Source organism: Apodemus sylvaticus, chromosome 17, assembly GCF_947179515.1.
Source record: "Apodemus sylvaticus chromosome 17, mApoSyl1.1, whole genome shotgun sequence".
NCBI classification, from domain to species: Eukaryota; Metazoa; Chordata; class Mammalia; order Rodentia; family Muridae; genus Apodemus; species Apodemus sylvaticus.
In genome coordinates, this window is record NC_067488.1 from 63,747,635 (window position 1) to 63,769,254 (window position 21,620).

General features: G+C 41.0%; 1 protein-coding gene across 1 annotated transcript in view; it reads left to right on the forward strand.

The window, feature by feature from the left end:
• Positions 1-21,620, forward strand: part of Tmem117 (transmembrane protein 117) — a 470,864-nt gene that overhangs the window by 440,068 nt on the left and 9,176 nt on the right. The window contains exon 7 of the mRNA XM_052161429.1: positions 17,501-17,630. Coding sequence (XP_052017389.1) covers positions 17,501-17,630 — 130 coding nt within the window. The remainder of the gene's footprint in view (positions 1-17,500; positions 17,631-21,620) is intronic.

A 21,620-nucleotide genomic window follows, 5' to 3' on the forward strand; every position in this document is an offset into this window, starting at 1 on the left:
TGGGCCTTTGAAAACTCATAACCAATCCCCAGTGACATACTTCCTCTAACATGACCACACACCTCCTATTGTTTCCAACCTTGTCAACAAGTTCTCCCTGGTGACCAAGCATCCAACTGTATGGGCCTATGGGGGTCATTCTCATTCATACCGCCACAGTTGCCCAGAGAGGAAATTTGAAGAATTCTCATTTTTAGTTAAGTCTAATTAAAAGACAGATAATGCTTGATCCACTGAGGGATCAGTATTGTGTCACTTATCATGTACAATAAAAGCAATATTAACACTCTGGGTCTCCTTAAGAACCAAGGTCAGCTAATCATGTTTTCACAAAACTCTTTGAAACCACGTTCAGAGGAGTAATCTCGGGATAACTGTCATTTATGTGGTTTTATAATAATGTCAGTTTGACAGCTTCTCTTGTAGAAGGAGGGCAGCCAATCAACTGCACCTGGGTGTGTGAAGGGAAATAACATACTAATTGATGTGAGTAAGCACCATGGCCAATAATTATGAAGTACAGACAGCCATGGTAACTGATAGATATGAACACTGCACACTCAAGCATGGATCGCCAAGGACACTCCAGTATTGGAGGCAAAGGATATTTTGTGTTCACTTTTTATTATCATTTCCATGTAGATGTTTTTGTGCATCAAATCATTTTTCATAACAGCAGACATACCATTTTTATGAGTAAAAAACGTATTATCAGATAGTATGTAGAGGTAGCATCAAATTATTTTCTGATAACTCTTACTACCTTCCCAAAGCCCACTGTTACTTTGTTTTCAAATATGCCTTAAGATGTTGGTTGAAATTTTTATAAATATGATACACTTGATTATAAATCTGTTATGGTACAAATAGATATGAACCTTTACTCAAATCATGACATTTTACTTGTACTTAATTATAGTTGGGCACAGAGCAAATGTGAGAGAGGGCACAGAATAAAATAATGATTAACTTTGTGTGCACTGTGGTATCTCCTGAAGAGAATTATAACTAAGAAGAGCTAGTCTTTGAAGTGAGAGTCTCTTTATAACAAAACCTCAACTATAAAATACCTTCAGCAGGCTTCTGTGTTTTAATTTCATCTTTAACGGCAACGCTGCTTTGGCAGGTTGTATAAAATTCAGTTCAGGCTAGAGGAAGTACGCCTCTAGGGGTGGGCATTATGGGTTATAGCTCTGCTTGAGCTCTCTGCTTCTTGATCTGCATACGTGTGAGGAAGGCATGCTACAAGTTTCTGCCACCCTAGATCAAGCTGGTCCTAGCCACCACTGCACCCCTCCTATGATGGACCGTATCACCATAAACTGTGAGACAAATCTAGTCTTTACCCTTTAAGTTCTTCCTGTCAGGCATTCTGTTACAGTGATGATAAATGTAACTAATATTGAAAACTGGTATCCTATGTGAAGATACTGTTAAACCCGACCATCAGCCATTGGAACCTGTTTATACAGGTATAAGGAGGTAGTCCTATGGGGTGGATGGACTGATGTGTACACTTAGGGATGGATGAATAGCCAAGATGGGATCATCTGGGTATCCCAAGGTTTCCTAGGCAACCATAGTGCTTCTTCTTTGGGATGCTCTCTAGACCCACATATGGGAAATAATGTTCCTATTATCACGATATGAACTGGATAGATACACTAGAATGAGAGCTGGTGGTAGATGACATATTGTTCATCAGAATCTTTAACTGGGATGTTGACAGTTTTGCTGATTGGAGAAAGGGTCATGAAGTTAATACTGCAAGAGCAGACATCACAGAGGTCATGGGGTTAATATGGCAGAAGCAGATGTCACAGAGATCATGAGGTTAATATTGCGGAAGGCAATGTCATAGAACAGATGACACTGAGTGGGAGGTTTATCAAAACTTCCTTTTCTACTATTGATCATTGTAAAAATTGTGAACTTAGGTACTGATAGGATTCAAGGACTGAGTAGGACTTATCAGCTTTGGAAGGGAAGTGGAGTTTTCCTGGACACCTCTGTCATGGTGGTATCTTGAGTAGCACCCTGTATACTTTGACTATCCGTACAGCAGCATTCAGCATCACTATTTGAAAGAAAACCTTGGGTTAACAGTCTAGAATTCATAGACTATATCTTATAACTCTCCATTATGAATGTTATTAGGACTTTGTATATTTATAGAAGATTGTCTCTTTCTTTCAAAAAGGCCTAGAACAGACACACACCCTTCCCCACCCAAAAGTCATTTTCAGAATTTTCTTAAAAGTTGAAAAAATGAAGGTAGAACATGAGGTTAAAGATGCTTCAGAAGACAAAGCAGAAAATAGAGAGTTAGGTCAGAGGAAGGCAGCGCTTGTGCCCATCAGTTCATCAGTCTGTCAGTCCCTCTCCTGAGCAACTAGTCTATCACTAGTGCCACACATGACATCAGACTAGTGCTTTCTTGGCCTTTGAATATGGAATCAGTACCCACCCAGTACTAAGAAGCAGCCAGGATTTCAGTGCCATATGGGATTGTAAAGGCAGCCTATTCTGTTTCCTAGCATGCAGGGGTCATTATTGGCTACACAGCTCCTATTGCCTATCCAATAACTCCCTCTTTTTATAATATATATACACATATATTTTGCTGGTCCTCCTTCTCCAGGGAACCCTATCTAATAAAGATTTTAGTGCCCAAAATAAGGTCTAGCTAGAGGAGGTCAGGTACTAAGGAGTGGTTCCTACATGTTATTCACAGATCTCGTTGTGGCTCAAGCTTTCTAAATCCTGATTTATAATGATACAGGGAAGCTGTTTCATTAAGACCAAGCCATCCGGCTATCAGGCCCCCTCCCCCAACAATATGATGGATTGTATTTCCTTAAACTGTGAGCTATAATGAACCATTTCTTCCAGAAATTCACAGTGAGGATAAAAATAAACAACGCATGAAATAACTTTTAAAAATCACAATTGACATTCAGAATAAGAAAGACAAGATTAAATTGTTTGTTGGATTATTGCATAATGCACATATATATGTATGTGTCTAGATATCCACAAAGATATACATAATTATGCCTATTGATCTTTTTGACTGTTTTGCTCTGCCTCAAGTCTCACAGACGTAATAACAAATGTTTTACCACTTAATGGTGTGTTCAGCTACAACGGTAGGAGCACAAATCATCTTCCCACTAAACAAGCGTTTAGGAAACATAAAGGTTGTGCTTTCTTAGAAAATGGTAAGGTTTGGTTTTTTTGTTTGTTTGTTTGTTTGTTTGTTTTTTTGGTAGGTGGTCACTAAATTATACCCCAGTCCATCCTGATTTCTTAATAAGTAGCATAAGTGTTGGCTGTCAGAGAGCCAAATTGTGATGAAAACCTGCTCAGGTTAGAAAACTGAACTGACACATGCAAAAGAATTAAAGCTCATTCTAGATACATTCCAACTTGCGACTAAAAGTTGTGCATTGGCTGTAAAAAAAAAAAAAGGCACATGGAGTGTAATACAGACCTCAACCTTGATGTTCTTAAGAGACTTGCATATCTGTCAAGGACACACACCTGCTGCTGCCATGCCCTCCCCTGGCAGTGCATACTCCACAGGGTCTCATTGGCATGTGCTTCAGGGAACCCAGTAATGCCAAGCAAACATAATTCAGCTTCAGAATACCAGTGTCGTCACAGAAGTAAGTAAACATCTGCCAGAAACAAGTCACAGAATTTGGCTTCTACATGGACAGTTTAGTGTTTAGATGGAAACACCATGAAAGGCTGATATGGTGAGGAAAGAAAGTTTCGAGAACACCAGGGAGTGAGTCTTTTCGGTGATACTTGAGGTAGCCATAGGCAAGTGAAATGACTGCCCTCAGAACCCCTTGCTTCCATGTGAAATGAGAAAAACCCTAGCCAATGTAGGTATTCACTGACAGAGCACTGTTTGGGTTTTTTAAGTAGTCCATATGTCCAGCACATGGCAAGTTCATGGCGAGCATTATTTTGAAGAGAACAGACTAACAGAGCCAACTTAAATCAGAACTTCCGTGAAGAGTTCTCAGTAAAATGGATGTGAGTGTAGAACGGTACTAAGGGGCCAACAAGCACCATCCAATCCTGTCTGCCCTAGCAACAGTCTACTGGACTGTGTGGGAAGGGCCCTGTCATCTCTGTGACCTCTGCTGTCTATAACTGTGAAAGGAAGGGCTTGATTTGATTCTGTTTTTCCCTTTGAGAATATGTAGCTTACATCGGGTGAGCATTTAATAACTGTTAAATTGGTTCTGTAATACTGTGAGGTTTCTGTGTGGGGAGTTTAGGAACAGCACTGGGGACAGCTTTGGGAAGTACAGATTTCACTCTCTTGCTCTTGGGGCGACATGAAATCCAATAAAGCCCACTGCCGCAATGCCAGGCTTCTCTGAATGGATGGTGCTGGAGAGAGAAAATACAATTGCTGACATGCACGTAAGGTTCCTTCCCCCGGCTTGCAGATTTGTTTTCCAGATGGACCTGAGGATGATGGAATGTCTCTCCAATGACTACCGAGGAAGGGAAGCTGTGTACATTAGACTTGTCTTTGGCATTGACCCTTGGACTAAGAAGGATTTCATAAAATCTTTCAATTCACCGAGGGTATAATTCTAAAACAACAAAACATATTTTATTCTTTCCGTTCCATAGCCTGCCCAAATATATTCTGTTTTCCAATTTTTTTGTTTTTTTACTTGGGGGTGGATAATTTTTCTCAAGAGCTCAGAGGATGAACACTTCTGACCTAAAACTCACTGAAGACAAACACGGCAAGCCTGGCAGTTCAAGTCGATTGCTCTGGAGCTTTTAGATTCTGTTATGTGCTGCCATGGGCTGTCTACAGGGGCAAAGGCAGATGCAGAGGCTCCGGGTTATTCTAGAAATGGAGCATTTACTGGGAAAGATGAAAACAGAGGGGTGCTACATTGAAAGCAGGGAACTGAGGACCCAGCCTATTGTTTCTAAGACTGCATTCATTCAAGACATCGCAAATACAGCGGTGTGTTGTTTCAGTAAATAAATAACTTTAAAAAACTTTAAAAAACTTTAAAAAACTTTAAAAAAATCAAAATAGTTATAGTGTGAGAGCCTTCCTTTAACAATAGTCATTGCAAAAGCTACTGAAAATATAGAAAGGAACCTCAGGTGCAGAAACCCCTAGCATACCCAAATCCATTTTATTTTATGCAATCAAATAATTTGAAACTAACCCCATCCTAGTCCCTCTTGAACATATGGCTTGGCAGGTAGCACAGTTGATATTGCACTTGCCCACCAGCAGGAAGACCTGAACTTGTTCCCTGGCACACACAAGAAAGAGCCGTATGCTGCGCTGCAAGCCTGTTATCCTAGCACTGGGGATGCAGGGATTGGAAAATCCCTGGCCAGCTAGTCTAACAGAATTGGACTCCAGGATCAGTGGGGATCTGTCAAAATCAAGGTGAAAAGGTATTGAAGGACATCAACCTCTGAACTCTTAATGAATGTATATAGAATACCCTCACACACATGTACACACAGATGAACACATACACATAACTAACACCTTTACCTAAAAGTTTTGCTAATCAGCCTTTCCATCCTTTCCCCTTTCCCTCTCTCTTAAGCCTCTGAAAACTCTCCATTCCTGACTTCCAAATGACCATTGTTTTTTAGATTCTACATGTGATTGAGTGGGACCATGTATTACTTGGCTGTATATGCCAGCCTTATTCTTCCTGTCTCCAGTTTCCTCCAAATTATTACAGATATCAAGATTCCATTGTTTTTCTTTTTGAGACTGTATTCTTAGTCAAGGTACTCAGAACTAATGAAGTGGTGTATGTGTATGTGTTGGGGGTGTTCTGTGGTTCATTAGATTGCCTTTTGATTTGTATGTGTGTTTGTGTGTGTGTTCTGTGGTTCATTAGATTCCCTTAGGTACAATCTAGGTAGTTCCACAATGCTATCTAACTCTGGAGAAGACACGAATCTGATCACTGTTCAGGCTATGAGTCTGGATGTCTCAGAAGGCCCAGTTTGGTGCTGAAGGGCTGGGGGATTCATGGAAAGCAGCTAGTCTTCAATATACATAGGAAGAAGCTGGTCCTGATGTTGGTAAAGGAAGGCAGCAGCAACAGCGCAGATGAACTTGTCTTCAAGAGTGAGAGCAAGGTAGCAAAAAGCCAAGTTTCATTCTTCCGTGGTCTTTTATGTGAACTGCCATCAGAAGGTGCTGTCTACATTTAGGCTTGGTCTTCTTGCTTCAAATAATCTGAATAAGAAAAATCCTTTACAGGAGTGTCCGCATGCTTAGGTTTTAGTTGATAGCCATCAAGGTGACTTTAGCAGGGTTAGGCACCACCACACCCTGCATAATGTTCTATCATGCATATGCACAACTTTGTCTTTACCTGTTTGTCAGTGGGTGATGTTTTGTCATTTCTTAGCCTGAGCAGTGATATGATAAACAAGAGAAGGCGAATGTCTCTTCAATGCACCGACTTTGTGAACTTTAGTAATATACCTGTGGGTAGTGTTTTCAGATCTACTTAAAGCTTTGGGAGAGATTGTTCCATACTAATGTCCACCAACAGCTTGCATGGACTCCGTCACTGCGATCAAACATGGATCAAAAGGCACTTGGTGAGGATATTTTGTTAGCTTACAAGTTATATTCCACTGGTGAGGGAGTTCGGGACAAGAACTGAAGCAGAGACCATAGAGGGATGGCTGCTGCTTACTGAGGTTTTTCTCCACAACTTGCTCAGTGCCTTTCTTCTCCAAACCAGGGGCACTTGCCCAATAGATGGCAACATGAACGGCGGCTGGGCCCTCCCCTATCAATTAGCAATCAAGAAAATGATTGATCTAGCATTGGAGGGGAATATAAGGACAGAGAAAAAAAGGAGGGAGGTGATTAGAGAATGGATGGAGAGAAGGTTTATGGGACATATGGGGAGAGGGGGATCCGGGAAAGGGGAAATCATTTGGAATGTAAACAAAGAATATAGAAAATAAAAATATAAAAAAAAGAAAGAAAAAAAAAGAAAATGAGCACAGGCAAACTTAATGGAAGCAGTTCAATGGAGAAACCCTCTTCCCAGGGTCTCTAAGTTGCCTCACATAGACAGCTGGTACATGGGGACAGCTCCTTCTCCACACCACCTGTCTTTCCTCGTTTGAGCATCCTTGCTGGGATTATACCACATTATGGTTTCAATCAGAATCTCCCCTAAGACTGACAGTTCTGAGTTTTTCATTTTTGTGAACCAGAGAGTTTTATTAGGGTCACAGGAGGGTGGTGAGGACTTAGTTAACAGGAGTGTGAACAACTTACTAGAGACTACACCTGTGAAGAAAATGTGTCTACCTTGCTCAACAACTGCCCACTGCCTGTTGCTCCTCTGGAAGACGTGGGCCTTGTGAGTGCCTGCCCCTCCATATGCTGCTGTCATTGTGTGTCCTACTTGAGAAATCTTGATCCAGAGAAGCAGGCAAGGGAAAGAGCAGCAATAAACCCCAGAAATCAAGAATGTAGGAAAGAACGTGGGGGAAAAGATGTTGTAGAAGTGTTTCTAGAAGGAAGCAAATGACATATACTGTCAAGGGCCTGTCATCCCAGGTGCCTGGGAGGCTGAGGCAGGAGAACTGCAAGGTTAGGGCTAATTGGGCAACTTAATGATGCCTTTCTCAAATTGTTTCTTTAACAGGTGAAGTTTGGGCTACTCTCAGTAGTAGAATTCTGGTCTATTGTGTGGGGAGTCTGGTTTCAACCTCCCCAGAATGGCCTGAATCCACACAGATTATGAAGATCCATCTCCTTTTTAAAACCTGGGCCTTTTTCCCTTTTGATATTTAGAATATTTTACATAGTTTGTAATGAACCCCTTGCCAGAAGTGTAATTAGCAAATATTGTCTCTCATTCTTCTTCAGATCCATAGCTTTAGTTGGTACAATTGATCACTCTTTAGGGCATAGGAGGATCTGACCCAGGCTCCCCTCAGGCTAGGCAAATTCTTTCCTGAACTGTATCATGAGCCCTCATGACTAGTAAACAGCTTCAGAGAAGGGCATCGCTAAGGTGCACAGCTGGCCTTAAACTCATTATGCACCCTAGGATATCCTTCACTTTTTAAAGCCCCAGTCAGTCCCTCAAGTGCCTGGGATTACAAGCATATGCAAGCAGCCTCAGCACTCCCTCCTACATTCTAGGACACCTCGTTTTCTGATACCCCAAGTTTCTCTTTTATATTTTAAATGCTGAATTTCTCAGTACTCCACCCACTTTGTGCATCCTGACCTTAAACCGATAGCTGTATTACTGCCGTCTCATCTGTACTGCTAACCTCACCTTCTGTGAGCTTCCCAACTGTCTACAGAACACTTCAGCTTAGATATTGCCTTAGTCCCCTTTCCATTTATGAACAATTGGGGTGTCTTTGGTTCGCCATTCTGAAGGCTTGGAGGTTCCAAGAATGGGACTTTGACTTCTGGTGAGGGCCTCTGTGGTATACATGACAGACAAGGCAGCAAACTCACACAGTGGCATGGCTCACTAACCATCCTGGAAGCCCTGTGTCTTCACACAGTAACAGTGGCATTTAAATGTCATCATTGGTGCTGGGGGAGACTTTCAGACCATAGCACATGACTGTCAAACTGTTCCACATTAGTGTGAGTGAAGTAGAGGACCCACTTCCATGGCCTCTTAGGAGGAGTCAGTTCCTTAAACTCCTGGACAGATGCTGTAGGCATTCCTCGGTGGGCTGAGAAATCAGTTGGTAATGCCCTCACATAGGCATCTTGATCTGAGTACCTACCTGCTTAGCTTACACTATCATCCCATACTTCAGCCACCGCAGTATTCTCCTCACTGGGCTCTTATACCAGCCCTGTCACACTGACCTGTTAGTTTCCCACTCCTCCAAGCTGTCTTTACACACACTTCTCTTGGCTAATATGATCCTTTTCTTTTCCTTCCTCTCTGTCTGTCTCTTTCTGTCTTCCTTTCTTCTGTTTTTTTTCTTCCTCCCTTTTTTTTTTTTTTAAAGTTAGGGTTTCACTATGTAGCTCTGGTTGTCCTGGTACTCTATATAGACCAGGCCGACCTTGAACTCATAGCACTCCCCTGCCTCTGCCTACTGAGAGCTGGAATTAAAGGTGTGTCCCACCAGACCCACATCTAGCTGATTTCCACTTTCTGTCTTTCATGGGCATCAGCCTCCACAGGAAGAACACCTTCAAAGAAGTTTACTTCCCACTAGAATAGTACCTATGGCCAACTCACATCTTTGGATCCCCTTTCCCTGTCTAAATTCAGAATGCTTATCACTATGTAACATCATATTTATACTTGTGGATAGACTTCTCAGCTATAATATAGATAGTCCTGGAAAAAAATCATAATTCTAGAAATGAAGCCATTGTAACAACGTTTGAAGGTGGCCGGCCTCTGTCACCATGTTCCATTTTGATGCACTTTATACTCTTTCCATTGTGAGGCTCATGTTAGCACATTGAGTCTTTTCCCCCACAGAACCCTACCATCAGTCCTTTTTGTTGATGAAGATAAATGACCATAGTATTAAATTTAAAATTTACCAAGGACAATAATATCTACATTGTATCAGTGAGCAATTAATTCTCCCCTATAGCTAACAGAAGAAATCAGCCATTCAGATAATTGAACATGACCATTGCTGGCAGTATGTGTACAGCTGACCAGGCTGCAGCAGTGACATTTGTATCAAAAAAAAAAAAAACAATAAAGCAGAGAACGATCAGGGGACTGTGCTATGTCCTACAGCCAGTGTCTGGAAAACAATACAAATAATATAATGACTTTCTTTGACTGGATTTCATTCTTTCTGTAGAAAGGGAACTCCTTTTGAGTATAATGCTTGCAAGCTTATATAGTTAGCATTCATTCTTTTAAGGTGTGCTAAGTAGGGCCAGGAAACCATGACTCAGCAGTTAGGAGCACTGGCTGCTCTTCCAGATGATCAGGGTTCAATTCCTAGCACACACAGGCTGGCTCACATCTTTAGTTCCATTTCAGTGGGATCCAATGCCCCTTTCTGGTTTGCATGGGTACAGAATATGCACATAATACACAGACAAACATGGAGACAAAACAATAACACACAAAATAAAAATAAGTGAATCTTTAGAAAGAGTAAGTGCTAAGTAGACCGGGGTTGACAGACCCTGGAAGCTAAAGCTGAAATGAACCATTGCTGTGTTTCTTTAAATTCTGCACTGCCTTTCACTGCAGGCAAGTCTCCACAGCCAGCCATTGCTCTCTCCCCTTTCCCAGGAGTCTCTAAGATGTTAAGCACTCTCTCCCTCCTGCTCCTGAACTGTGTTGCCCCAGTCAGAGTTATTGATTTCCCATTATTCCTCGAGGCCTCATGATGCATTTCCATTAGTGTAAACACTCTTAAGTCTGGCTTTTATTTTGTCCTTCCTCACATCCGTCTGCCAGGGCAGGACATCTGTTTGTTTCTATTTTGGAGCGCAAAGGAATGATGGTTTCAGGGTCTATATATACTGAAGCTTGTTTTTAAAAAACGTACTGCTTTGCTTTCTCACTACAGCCTTGAGGCAAGTTCTCTTAAAAGTAATAGAGTGTAGTTAACTTTTCAGACCTGCTCTGGGCTAGATTGTTTTCTTTTAGAGGTAATAAACTAATAGTTACAACTCACTGATGTATGCTCTCTTTAGAATTAGCTGGGAGAAGTGTGTAGACTTCTGAGAATAAGTAAACAAAAAACAGATCATGAAGGAAGAAAACGATTACAAACCATACCCTTGTGGTTGACTAGATTGTTTAGGAGACAACCATTTTTCTAGTTTGGGTGGTATTTGGAAATAGAAACACATGAAGAAGTCTCATTCTGGGCTGAAGAGATGGCTTAGCAGCTAAGTGTGCTGGCTGTAGTTGGAGAGGCCTTCAGTTTGGTTCCCAGCACTCACATGGTAGCTCATGACTAGAACCCTAGTTCCCCGGGGATTCTATGCCTTTTTCTCATCTCCATGGGTGTTAGGCACATGTGTGGTACACATCCATCCATTCAGTCTAACACCATCCACACAAAATAAAATGGATCATTCTTTAAAAATAAAAGACATAAAGTCACATTCATTAAAACATTTCAGAAAAAGGTATGGATTTGTTTTACAGATGAGTGAAACATCCCTACTGAGTTGGCAAAACCTCCTTCAACCAGGAAATCAAGAAATCCATTCCCCCTCAATTAAATAGTTTAAATAGCTCACAAGGTTATAGAACATTTCTCCTTAAGGAAATAAAACAGTGACTATGAAGAGAAGCTATAAATGTGGAGTGTGACATGAAGAAACAAACGGTAGGTATCAGGGGACAGCTGAGGCCAGCTTACAGCCACTCCTCTCCTGGGCATCCCTTACAGTTACTACAAACCACCTCTCATGTTCTAGATTGGCTTCAACACACATGCAAGAACCCAGTGTGGGAAATAACCCTCTCACAGTTCTACCTCAAGTGCCTTCTACACTTAGTTTCTGGTTCTCTAGCTTAGGTTGGCAAGAAAGAGCACTCCAAACATATCCTTGACCAATTCTCCAAACATCTTCAGTATTTATTCTAGCCTTCCACCATAGTGTCAGGGTTCTCTAGAGGAAAAGAACCATTAGAAAATGTATTATATATTCATACATATATAATATATACATATATATATATTTACTATATATATGTACATTAAGGGGGGTTATTAGAGTGCTTATAGGCTGTGTGGTCGGCCTTTCTCACCAATGGCTGACTTACAACAGAAAGTCCAAGAATCCAATAGTCATTTAGTCCATGATGCTGGATGCCTCAACCGGTCTTCAGTCTATATTGTAATCCTGATGAAGCAGGACCTAATAGCAATGAAAAATGCTGTATCAGAAGGATAAGCAAACTTGCCAGTGAGAGTGAAGGCAAGCAGGCAAAAAGCAAAAGCTTCCTTCTCCCATGACCATTTATGTCCTAAATCTGGCTGCCACCAGATGGTGTGGCCCAGATTTAGGGTGAGTCTTCCCACTTCAAATAATCCAGAAATAGATGGGTGGGTCATCCCTCCTTAAATAATTCAATCAAGAAAAATCCCTCACAGGTGTGCCCAGCTGCTTGAGCTTTAGTTGGCTCCAGATGTTCATGGACAGCCAAGATTAGCCATCTTATCTACCCTCTCTAACGATCTACTTTCTTCCCTTCTTTGTGACCTTTAAAAATAGCTTCTTGTCACTGTGTTCATGGCCTCTCTGTAGCTGGATGATAAAGACAAAACAAAATACCCGGTTTTTCCTTGTTGTGGATGTTGGAGTGATGCATGATGCTTACTGTGCTATTTCTCTTACCCAAGTCCACCCAGTGCTTCCACTCCAGGAAACTCAAAAGGGATCACGCCACCTTTTCAGCTTTCAGAACTCATCACTCATCACTTCACCAAACACCTGAGTTCCTCCATACGCTGAGTTCACATATTGAGAGTGCAGCAGTTATCAGAACAGGGAAAAGTCATCTGAGCTCCCTGGAGCTTACCTTTGGGGGGGAAGGCAGGCATGGCCACTGAGTAAGCAGAGCCTACTGTCTAACAAGGCTTCTGAGAATTAACTCAGCCGAGCGCTCCTGTGGCAGTGTTGCCAATCAGAAGCCAAAGATTGTTGGGAAGGAAAATATCAGGCTCTCTGGCTTCTTAATAAGAAACAGAAATATCACCCAAAGCATAAGAGCAGTTCTTTGGGCCGCTTGCTGTCGTGCTGTCATCTGGAATCCTGTTGCTAGGACACTGGCAAGCATAGAAAAGCTAAGGACACTTTGCAAGCTGGGGAGGTTTTCGGTGGAATGGTGTCCTGATATTCACATTCTGAATTCAGTTCTGAAATATGAATAGAGATTAACTAGAAAAGAAATATGCCTATAAAGTTGACTTTGAAATCATCGGAAGCCTGATAAGATAATGCTATAAAAAGGAAGATAAAAAACTATTAAATTGAGGATGAGTTGACATTTTATGGTAACATTTTAGAGTCTATTGTCAATTCTATCATGGCATGACTGCTGCACTCAAAAGTCACTGCACTGTGATTACTGCCCAAGACCCAAACAAGATTGGGACTGCCAGCATTCTGTCATACATGGGCAAGGGACACCGAAGCCTCATTCTTCCTGAGGGTCAATGTGCATGTAATAGTTGCTGGAAAAAAATATGTCTTTTCTTTAGTGATGTAGTCACTGCTAAGTTGCCCATGCTCTGATAATTTCCTTCCCACTTGTGCTTACATAAGCAACTGTAATTAAACTCAGTGGGTTATGAAAGCCGCCATCAAAGTAGAAGGAGAATTTATTGAAAAGAAGGGCTTCCGTGGGAGGAGAGGGTGAGGGGGTAATGATCAAAAGTCACTACATATGTAAATAAAACTGTCAAATATAAAGTAGAAACTTTTGAGTAAGATCTATTCTTTCTCTTAATTACCTCAAAAAACAATTGATCAATCATGAACAATCAGAAAATAGAATATTTCTTTGCTTTTACTCTGGCTTTAGTTTCTCAGGACAAAGTAATAACTGTTGTTAAATCTTTTGGTCTGAATTTCTGACCTAAATAGAGAGTCATTGTTTTATCACCAGGGAATTCAAAACAGAGAAGGCTTTAAACCTGAGCTGTCTGCATGACACCCAGCTCTTTTCCTTGACTTGAGGTTCACCAAGGAAGCACTGAGAAATGACTCCAGAATGCCCGAGACAGTGTAGTCTAGATGCACAGGACTGCTCCTAAATCCCTCCCAAATATGATCTGTGAATAGCCAGGATCGAGGATTGACTTTCATTGCTACAGACAGAAGTAGGCCATAGTAAGAAAAGTAGACATATCTCTTTTATTTTACATGGAAAATATACTCATCTGAATGAAAATTAACCATATGTCATCTGTGAACAGATGTGGAGTTGGAGACATGTCTACACTCGGCATATCATCATGAGCTGCTAAGAACTGGAAGAACTTGGTACTGTGTGCCTAACTCACTCTCTGCTGCCACTGCTGGCCTCAATAGTAGAGAGCAGTACCGAGGCCCCTGATTGATAGCAATTCTCAGAACAAAATAAATGAACATTTCATTATATGCCACGTCAGGAGGATGAGCTGGCTGCTCCTGGGCTTACCAGCTGAGCACATTTTCCCTGGTTGTTCTCCTCATACTTCACGGATTTAGTTGAAAATATGTCATTGGCAGTGATGTAGAAAGCAAGCAAGCCTTGACTCGTGATACCTCTCCATACAATGTTTACTTGAGATTGCTGTGCATTCATAATAACAATGCTATGACATCCCCAGTGTTTGGTATTAGTCATTCATCTGTTCCTTGTCCCACTCACTGGAGTCTAGTTAGAAGGAAAAAGTCCCCAGGGAACTTATTTATGGAGAAAGAATTTAAATTGGTCTTATTCATGCTAGAGTGAGGTGACTTTAATAACACCCACTCAAAGAGGGGAGGCGGTCCAAGCCCCTATGCACTAGCTCCTAGTAGGAGATAAGCTAGTGATCATGGCTAATTCCGAAGGAAGGCACACAAAGCTAATATACGGGCCAGCACAGAGAAAAAACCAGAAAGTCATGCTATGCTTCTGTGGTTAGAGACAGTCTGGAAGAGCAACAAGCATCTAGGATTTGGAACTAGTAAGTCAAAGCTATCCTGCATGGCTCTGTGTTACTTGGGACTAGTGACTCAATCATAGCATAGCCAGATATTCTCATCTGTGCACATGCACACACACACACTCAGTTATTTCTGGAAATCACCATGAGGACACTCTTATTTTAAGAGAACCCAGCAAACTTTTGTTTTCTTATCTTCTTGTTAAGACCACTGACTGCCCCATGCCTCTGGGAGAGGTATCCCTCTCTTTTGCCCTCTCTGGGTAACCTCTAGACCTCTACTCTGACCTAAGTCCTAGTCAGAGGCATCAGAGTGACTTGTGCTATGCAATGGATGGGGATGGACAGGAAAAGAAGGCTCTTTTTCCTTTACTAGTCATTGTGAAACAGAACCATCAGTTTCCTGCACTGGCTCTCAAGTTAAACCAAACCGAATTATGCTAGGAAACCAACCCTACTTATTGGCCATTTCTGTGTCTTCCTCTGTCTGTTACTGTGAAAGTTCCTGCTTAGGCATTTCAAGAAGGACATGAGGTCAATAGGTTCAATACTGATTTGTAGATGAAGTGTCTGAGACCTGTGGAGAAAAACAAAACAAAACAAAACAAAAACCCTCCTCTCTTCCCTTTGTCCTCTGTTTTAAATACTTGTGATTCAACAAACTTCAGATAAAAAATTTTGCACTAAAATAAGCTTAAAAGGGTATAGCAGTTGCCATTCCACTGCAAGCCAAGGTAGACCAGATGTATGCTGACTCAAAATGAGAAGTCTGAGGAGGAATAGGGAGTAGCAATTACAAAACATTAAAATAATAAAGGGAAAAATAACTCAGGAAATCAGATTAAGGAAAAGAGTTTCAAAACAATAAAATGCAGTTTTTGCGACAGATGAAGCAAAAGGGTGAAGCAAAAGGGTGAACTGGGAGATGCCACAGGTGAGACAGTGTCCTCTTTGTGTAGTCTCTCTTAAAGAGTCTTACAACTGCTTTTCCTATACTTACCATTCTCACACATCAACCACTCTCTCTGATATCTTCTTATAAAAAAAAAAAGTAAAGCCTTCTTCCAGGAAAACACACCACCCCTCCTCTCTCTTATTCTTCCCTCTACTCCTCACTTCCTTAACTCATCTTTCTATCTCCAGGAAGAGGTGGGAAATAATAGAGAAGCTAATTTTTTTTTTTTTAGTGAATAAGGTTTTTGACCACAGTCCAAAAGAAATCTCTAGAGATTACTTTTAAACTAAAAGCAATTTCACACCAGCAGAAAACTTGAGTTTCATGGAAGATGGTCTAAATGGGAGAAGTCAGAAAATGCCTTGCAACTAAGAAGCTGGTTTAAATACAGTGGCCCCATTCCTACCAAGAAGCATTCTCTGTCTGCAACCAAGAAGTAAAAAGATGATTTAATGATGTTGCCATTCATCTAGGACAAGTGAAGATACTTGGTCACTCATTTTATTTGCAGTCATAGCTTTTTATCAGGTATATTTTAGCATTCTGGGTATGTTTTCTTTGTGATGGTTTTTATGTAATATGGAGAGAAGACTGTATATGGAGGAAGAAATGCAAATATTCAACCTCGGCAACTGTTTGTAGATAGACTCTCTAATCCAGTTTCTACTAATAATTTTTACAAAATATTCCTAAATTTGTTTAATGATTTCCTAAGCCCCCTAATCATGTCTCTGTGTGCTACTAATGTTTGAAAAATGTGGATAGGCAAGGTTGATTTGCTCACAGGTAGAACAGATGATGTGGCATCTTTTAATTGTCGTATATACATATTTCCTATCAGCAGCTTGAGATGACCTGCTAATCTAGAGACTGCCAATCCTTGATGGTGATTCATTCTTTCAGAAATGGGAACATATATGGGTGCTTCTAAGGGACCAGGCACCTTTCCTAGCATACCTGTCCCAGATGCTTTATCTGAGTGAATGTAGCAGTTTCAATTGATTTGGTGTATTCAAATCTCAAACTAATATTTTGTGCATCATGTTTTCATATTCAAGTTGGTTTAAACCATCAACTGAACATAGTTCTGTACCTACAGTGATCATTTCATTATTAAAAGTAAAAGTGTGTCTTTTCATGTCTATGGACCCATCTCAAATATTCCTTTATATGTAGTGTGTTCTTCTTTCATGTCTTTCATGGGATAATTGTGATTTTTAATTCAGTAGTTTAAAATCTGAGATCAAGTATGGCTCCTGACAGGACTCACAGGATACTTCCCTCCGAAAGAGCGATGGCCTGTGTAGTTTTACCTTCACTAGAAATGACAAATGGCAATGTTGGGTTCATGTCCTCCATCTTGGGCTCAAAATCATCTGAACAGCAAGCGAGCAGGCCAGAGTTCTTTGGTGTTTGAAGATTCTGCACAGTCTCTAGAGTGGAGCATAGTAAAATGCTTTAATAGAGTTTTAATACTTTGTCTCCTTATGTATGACTTGAAATTATAGGGCTCATAATTTTGAATGTAGCAAGATAAAATACCACAAGTTTTTTAACCCTATACCAATTACTTTCATTATCTAACTATGTAAAGATCCATATATAATGGAAGCAAACTATAAAGATGCAAGCCATTTCATACTAGCTTCTAATTACTAGATTGAAAAACAGTAAGAATCTGAGTAATGAGTTAATTTTTATTTCAAATACACACCAATATCCAGTGTACATAAGATGATACTTGCCAAGTGAAATGAATGCATCTAGCACCCAGCTGAATTCAAATGATTTTAAACAAGTACTTAAAGTCAGTTCAGAGTATCTTGCTTAAAACAAATCAGATTACATGCTCACATGTTGACTTTCTGACAGGACTGGGAATTCCCACACTTCATGGGAGATGTTGATGTGAATCTTCCTGGGTTGCATACTCCTCACATGCAGTTCAAGATTCCCTTCTTCCAGAAGATATTCAAAGAGGAATACCGCATTCACATAACAGGTATGGTATATGACTTTGGACACCTTTGGATGTTTTCTGTGAGAGTCATGAGTTTAATTAGCTCTTACTCAACAAGGGAAGATGGCTCTAGATGAGCTTGTGACTGAGTGCCATCCATCTGGGCTGTAGGCTCATGGTGGCATTGACAAGTGACATCCAATGAGCACATAGGAATGAGTGAAATGGAGACAATGATAAATAAGACTCACCTGTTTTTTACCTGCCTTGAACACCTGACCTCAGTCATACTCCTTTGGCAGTCACTAGTAGAGCACTGTACTTAGAGACAAGGAACACACAGCAATACACCCCCTAGTTGTGTACTGCATTATCAATTCAGGCCTTCTGGTATGTGATACCAAAGGGTGGGGGACAAACTCTCTATAGGGTGTTATTCTTGGCACACTCCATGGACCACTCCACGTGGATCTTACACATGGGTGGCTTTTACATGGTTGTGTACAGTTTTAACATCAATACATTCTGTGTTTCTGCATTGACTGCTAAGGTGAAGACTATGTGGTCTGGAATCTTCAATCAGTCCACACATGACTTTAAAGAATTAGGCTACTGACTACCTGATTCCATAGAACTTACGTCTGTGTCCTAGCACACGTTTATCTCAAGATATTGTTTTGTGAATCTCCAGGTTGTTTTACTCCCTGATTTATTTTTGCGCTTCTGAAATGAATAACATCTTAGTCATTCTCATCTCTGAGAGATAACCTGAAGATACATTTTATGTCTTTTCTTCTTTTGAACAAAAAGCAGACAGCTGAATGATCATGGATACAAAGGGTAGCATTCACTCCTAAACTGTTCAGATGCAGGGCATGAGCGTGTGTGCTTTAAGGACAATGGCCTACGATCCCACACCTGCTATAATGAAAACTGCAGAAGAAATCTGTGCTTACACTGTCGTCTGTACTGCTGGATAAAAATAGCCCGGGCACAGAAAACATTAACATCTGAGTACTGAAAAACTCTCTGCTTCCCAGCCAGGAAGCTGTGCTTTGGCTCTGAGCATGAGGCAACCTTCCTGAGCTTGAGAATGAGCTCATGAATAGGGAAGATGCATCAGGTTTCTGTTCCTATACAAGGCAGCCAAGGCTCATCTATTAAATTCACTGGGTAAATCAATCGATTTCAGTTCAGGTCACAGAGTGTGGTTTCAGAGTCCCCACTTAATCTGTGCAGCATGCCGCCCTCTTGGACTTCTAAAATAGCCATCACACACGTAGCTTCACCATATCCCTCTGGGTGGCTTTGTCTGGACCATCTGTTTCTGGCACCAGCTCTTGTCTCGGGCAACCCCTGAACAGTCTCTGACTATCAGAACCCATTAAAGGTATACTACTTAAGCACAAAACGCCGGGTTGTGGCGTTGGGAGGGGGGAAAAAGGTAGAAAATAATTGGAGAACAAATCAGTTCTTAAAAATTGAACTGTAAAAAGTAGGTTAGGGCTGTTTTTACATGGCTGTTATACACAGTGTCAATTATAGGAGGGGAAGATCCACGGTTTATAGTATCCAATGTTTGTACAATTTTGTTTAAAAAGGTGACCAAAAAAATCACATTTAAAAGTTACCCACAATGTCTGGGAAAGGCTATGTGCTTTGTCTGTGAAGCTGCAGTGCCATTAGCTGTGAGGCAAAGAAGATCTGTGCCTTTGGGAAAACACAGATGCAGGGCCTAAACCTTGACTCGTGAGCTAGACGCTGAAAAAAGAATAAAGGCGCATTAATAAAGTTTTCCTGAAGGGGGAAGTAATATGACCTAAAGCTTTTGGTAGTGCTTACTGAGAACTCTACAGCTCTCAGACAGACCTGGCCGAGGTGGTGAAGGAATGAAGAAAAGCAAAGAAAAGGGACAAAGAAAAGCTGAGCTTAGGTAGACCATGCTCTCCGATGGAGAAGCTTCAGCTCCCTGGGAACAGCCTATGTATAATACATACATACATACATACATACATACATACATACATACATACATAATACATACATACATACACACACACACATAGTTGAACAAGAGGACAAAGTTAGTCTACACAGCTCAGTCAAGGAGGTAGTGCATATCTACAGCTGGATCAAGAATGGCTTAGCCAATCTCAGTAGATGGAGTCTCTATAGGAGAGCAGTCTTCGGGCCTTAAATATCCAAGGGGAGAAGCTACACAAGGGCATTTTCTGCCCATACTCTCAATATTCATGCTTGGACCAGGAGGAAAGGTGTTTCCATTCCCCCAAGGGTCTAAGGCTTTGAGGCCCTTGGCGTGGCCATACTCATGTCAGTGACATACATTGATTTGGGACATCCTTCACCTTGGGCTCTCTCCTCTCCCCATATAGTTTGATTAATAGGTTTCTAATTAATAATTAAATAGGTAATTCATAAGATTCTCTAATAAGAGAGACATTATGTATGGATCGGTGGGCCCTATTCTGACACAGTAGGTCTGGGGACGAGCCAGGGGATTAGGCTCAGGAAGATCTTCTTTGGGGAATGTGATTAATTGAGGACTGCTCCATTCTAAGATCTCACAGCTAGGTCAGAAGGTCTGTGGTTTTTCTAGAATTCACCATGCAAACGACAGCTGCCCGAGTCCACTGAGAAGCCTTTGAGCAACCTAGTGGTTAAAGGAGTGAGGGCCTCAAGGTAAAGCTGGACTGTAATTAGCACAGTTTTGATATTTCCAGTGTGTCAGGATTTATCTGCATCTGCTATTAGAATCTTCAGAAAAATGGCTACAGGGTTTGAGAAAAGCCCAACCTTTCTGTCTTCAATGTTATGTTTTCATCCCTCGCTAGTTCCTGCCAATCAGCTATAACAAAGCAAAACAAAAAACCAAAAAACAATAACAACAAAAGGCTGCAATGGAGAAGCAGCTAGTCTTTGGAAAAGTGGTTCTTACTTAATTACAGTTTGCAGGACAAGTGCTTCTAGGGAAAACCTGGATCAGATTTCCAAAACACTGAGATCCATGATGTGTTTTAACACCATCTCCATAGCCTGACAATCTGGTCCTAAGATGCAGATGCTAACTTTTTGAGCAGTCTCCCTTAATCTGTTGTAAACAGTTTGAATTTTCTTTCTAAATTAGTATTGCATTGCCACTGCAGTAATTAAGAGTTATGCTCTCTTTATCCACCAGTGTATCTCAAACTGTAGGTGTTAGAATATTCTGGAAAGATTATTTAGAAAATTAAATCCATTGGCCATACACCAGCATCTTTGTGCTTGAGGTTTGGGGCAGAATCTGGGATCCGTTTTCTCACAAACACAAGTAAATCCTGGCTGGCAGGCCAAAGACCTGCTCAGCTAGCTACTGCTGCTGAAGAACATTGTCTATAGGTAGAATTCTTTGTATCTTAGATAAGAAGGAAGCTGTGTGTGCTGTGGATGTTAGGGCTTCCCAAGCCCTTCCGAGCCCAGAGGATTACACTAGGACTGAGGTCCGGATATTGGATGTTGAGCTACAGGATTTGAATTTACACTGTTAGATTTTGAGTTTACTTTGATGGGAGTATTTTTATGCCCTGGTCCTTCCTTTTGGGATAATAATACTCGCTTTTATTTTGTTAGAATATACTGGACTTAAAACACTGTGATTTTTAAAGACACTGGAGACTTTTAAAAAGTTGGACTATGTATGAGTTGAATTAGACATGTCTCCCTTAATGCTCAGATATTTAAATACTTGGTTAGGACTGTTTGGAAAGACTTAGGTGTGGCCAGGCTGGAGAAAGTATGTCCCTGGAGGAGGGGCTTTAAGAGTGCATGACCTCACTTTACCACTGTCTACTGTATGCCTGTTCTGAAAGATGTGATGTTCAGTTTCCTGTTCCCGTTGCCATGGCTGCTGTTTCTGTGTTTCACCACAATGATGGACTCTTCCCCTTCTCAACTGTAAGCCAGAATAAAATCTTTAGTTAGAGTTTTTTTGGTCATGAGGTTTTCTCACAGCAGTGCAAAGTTCTTGCCCTGGAT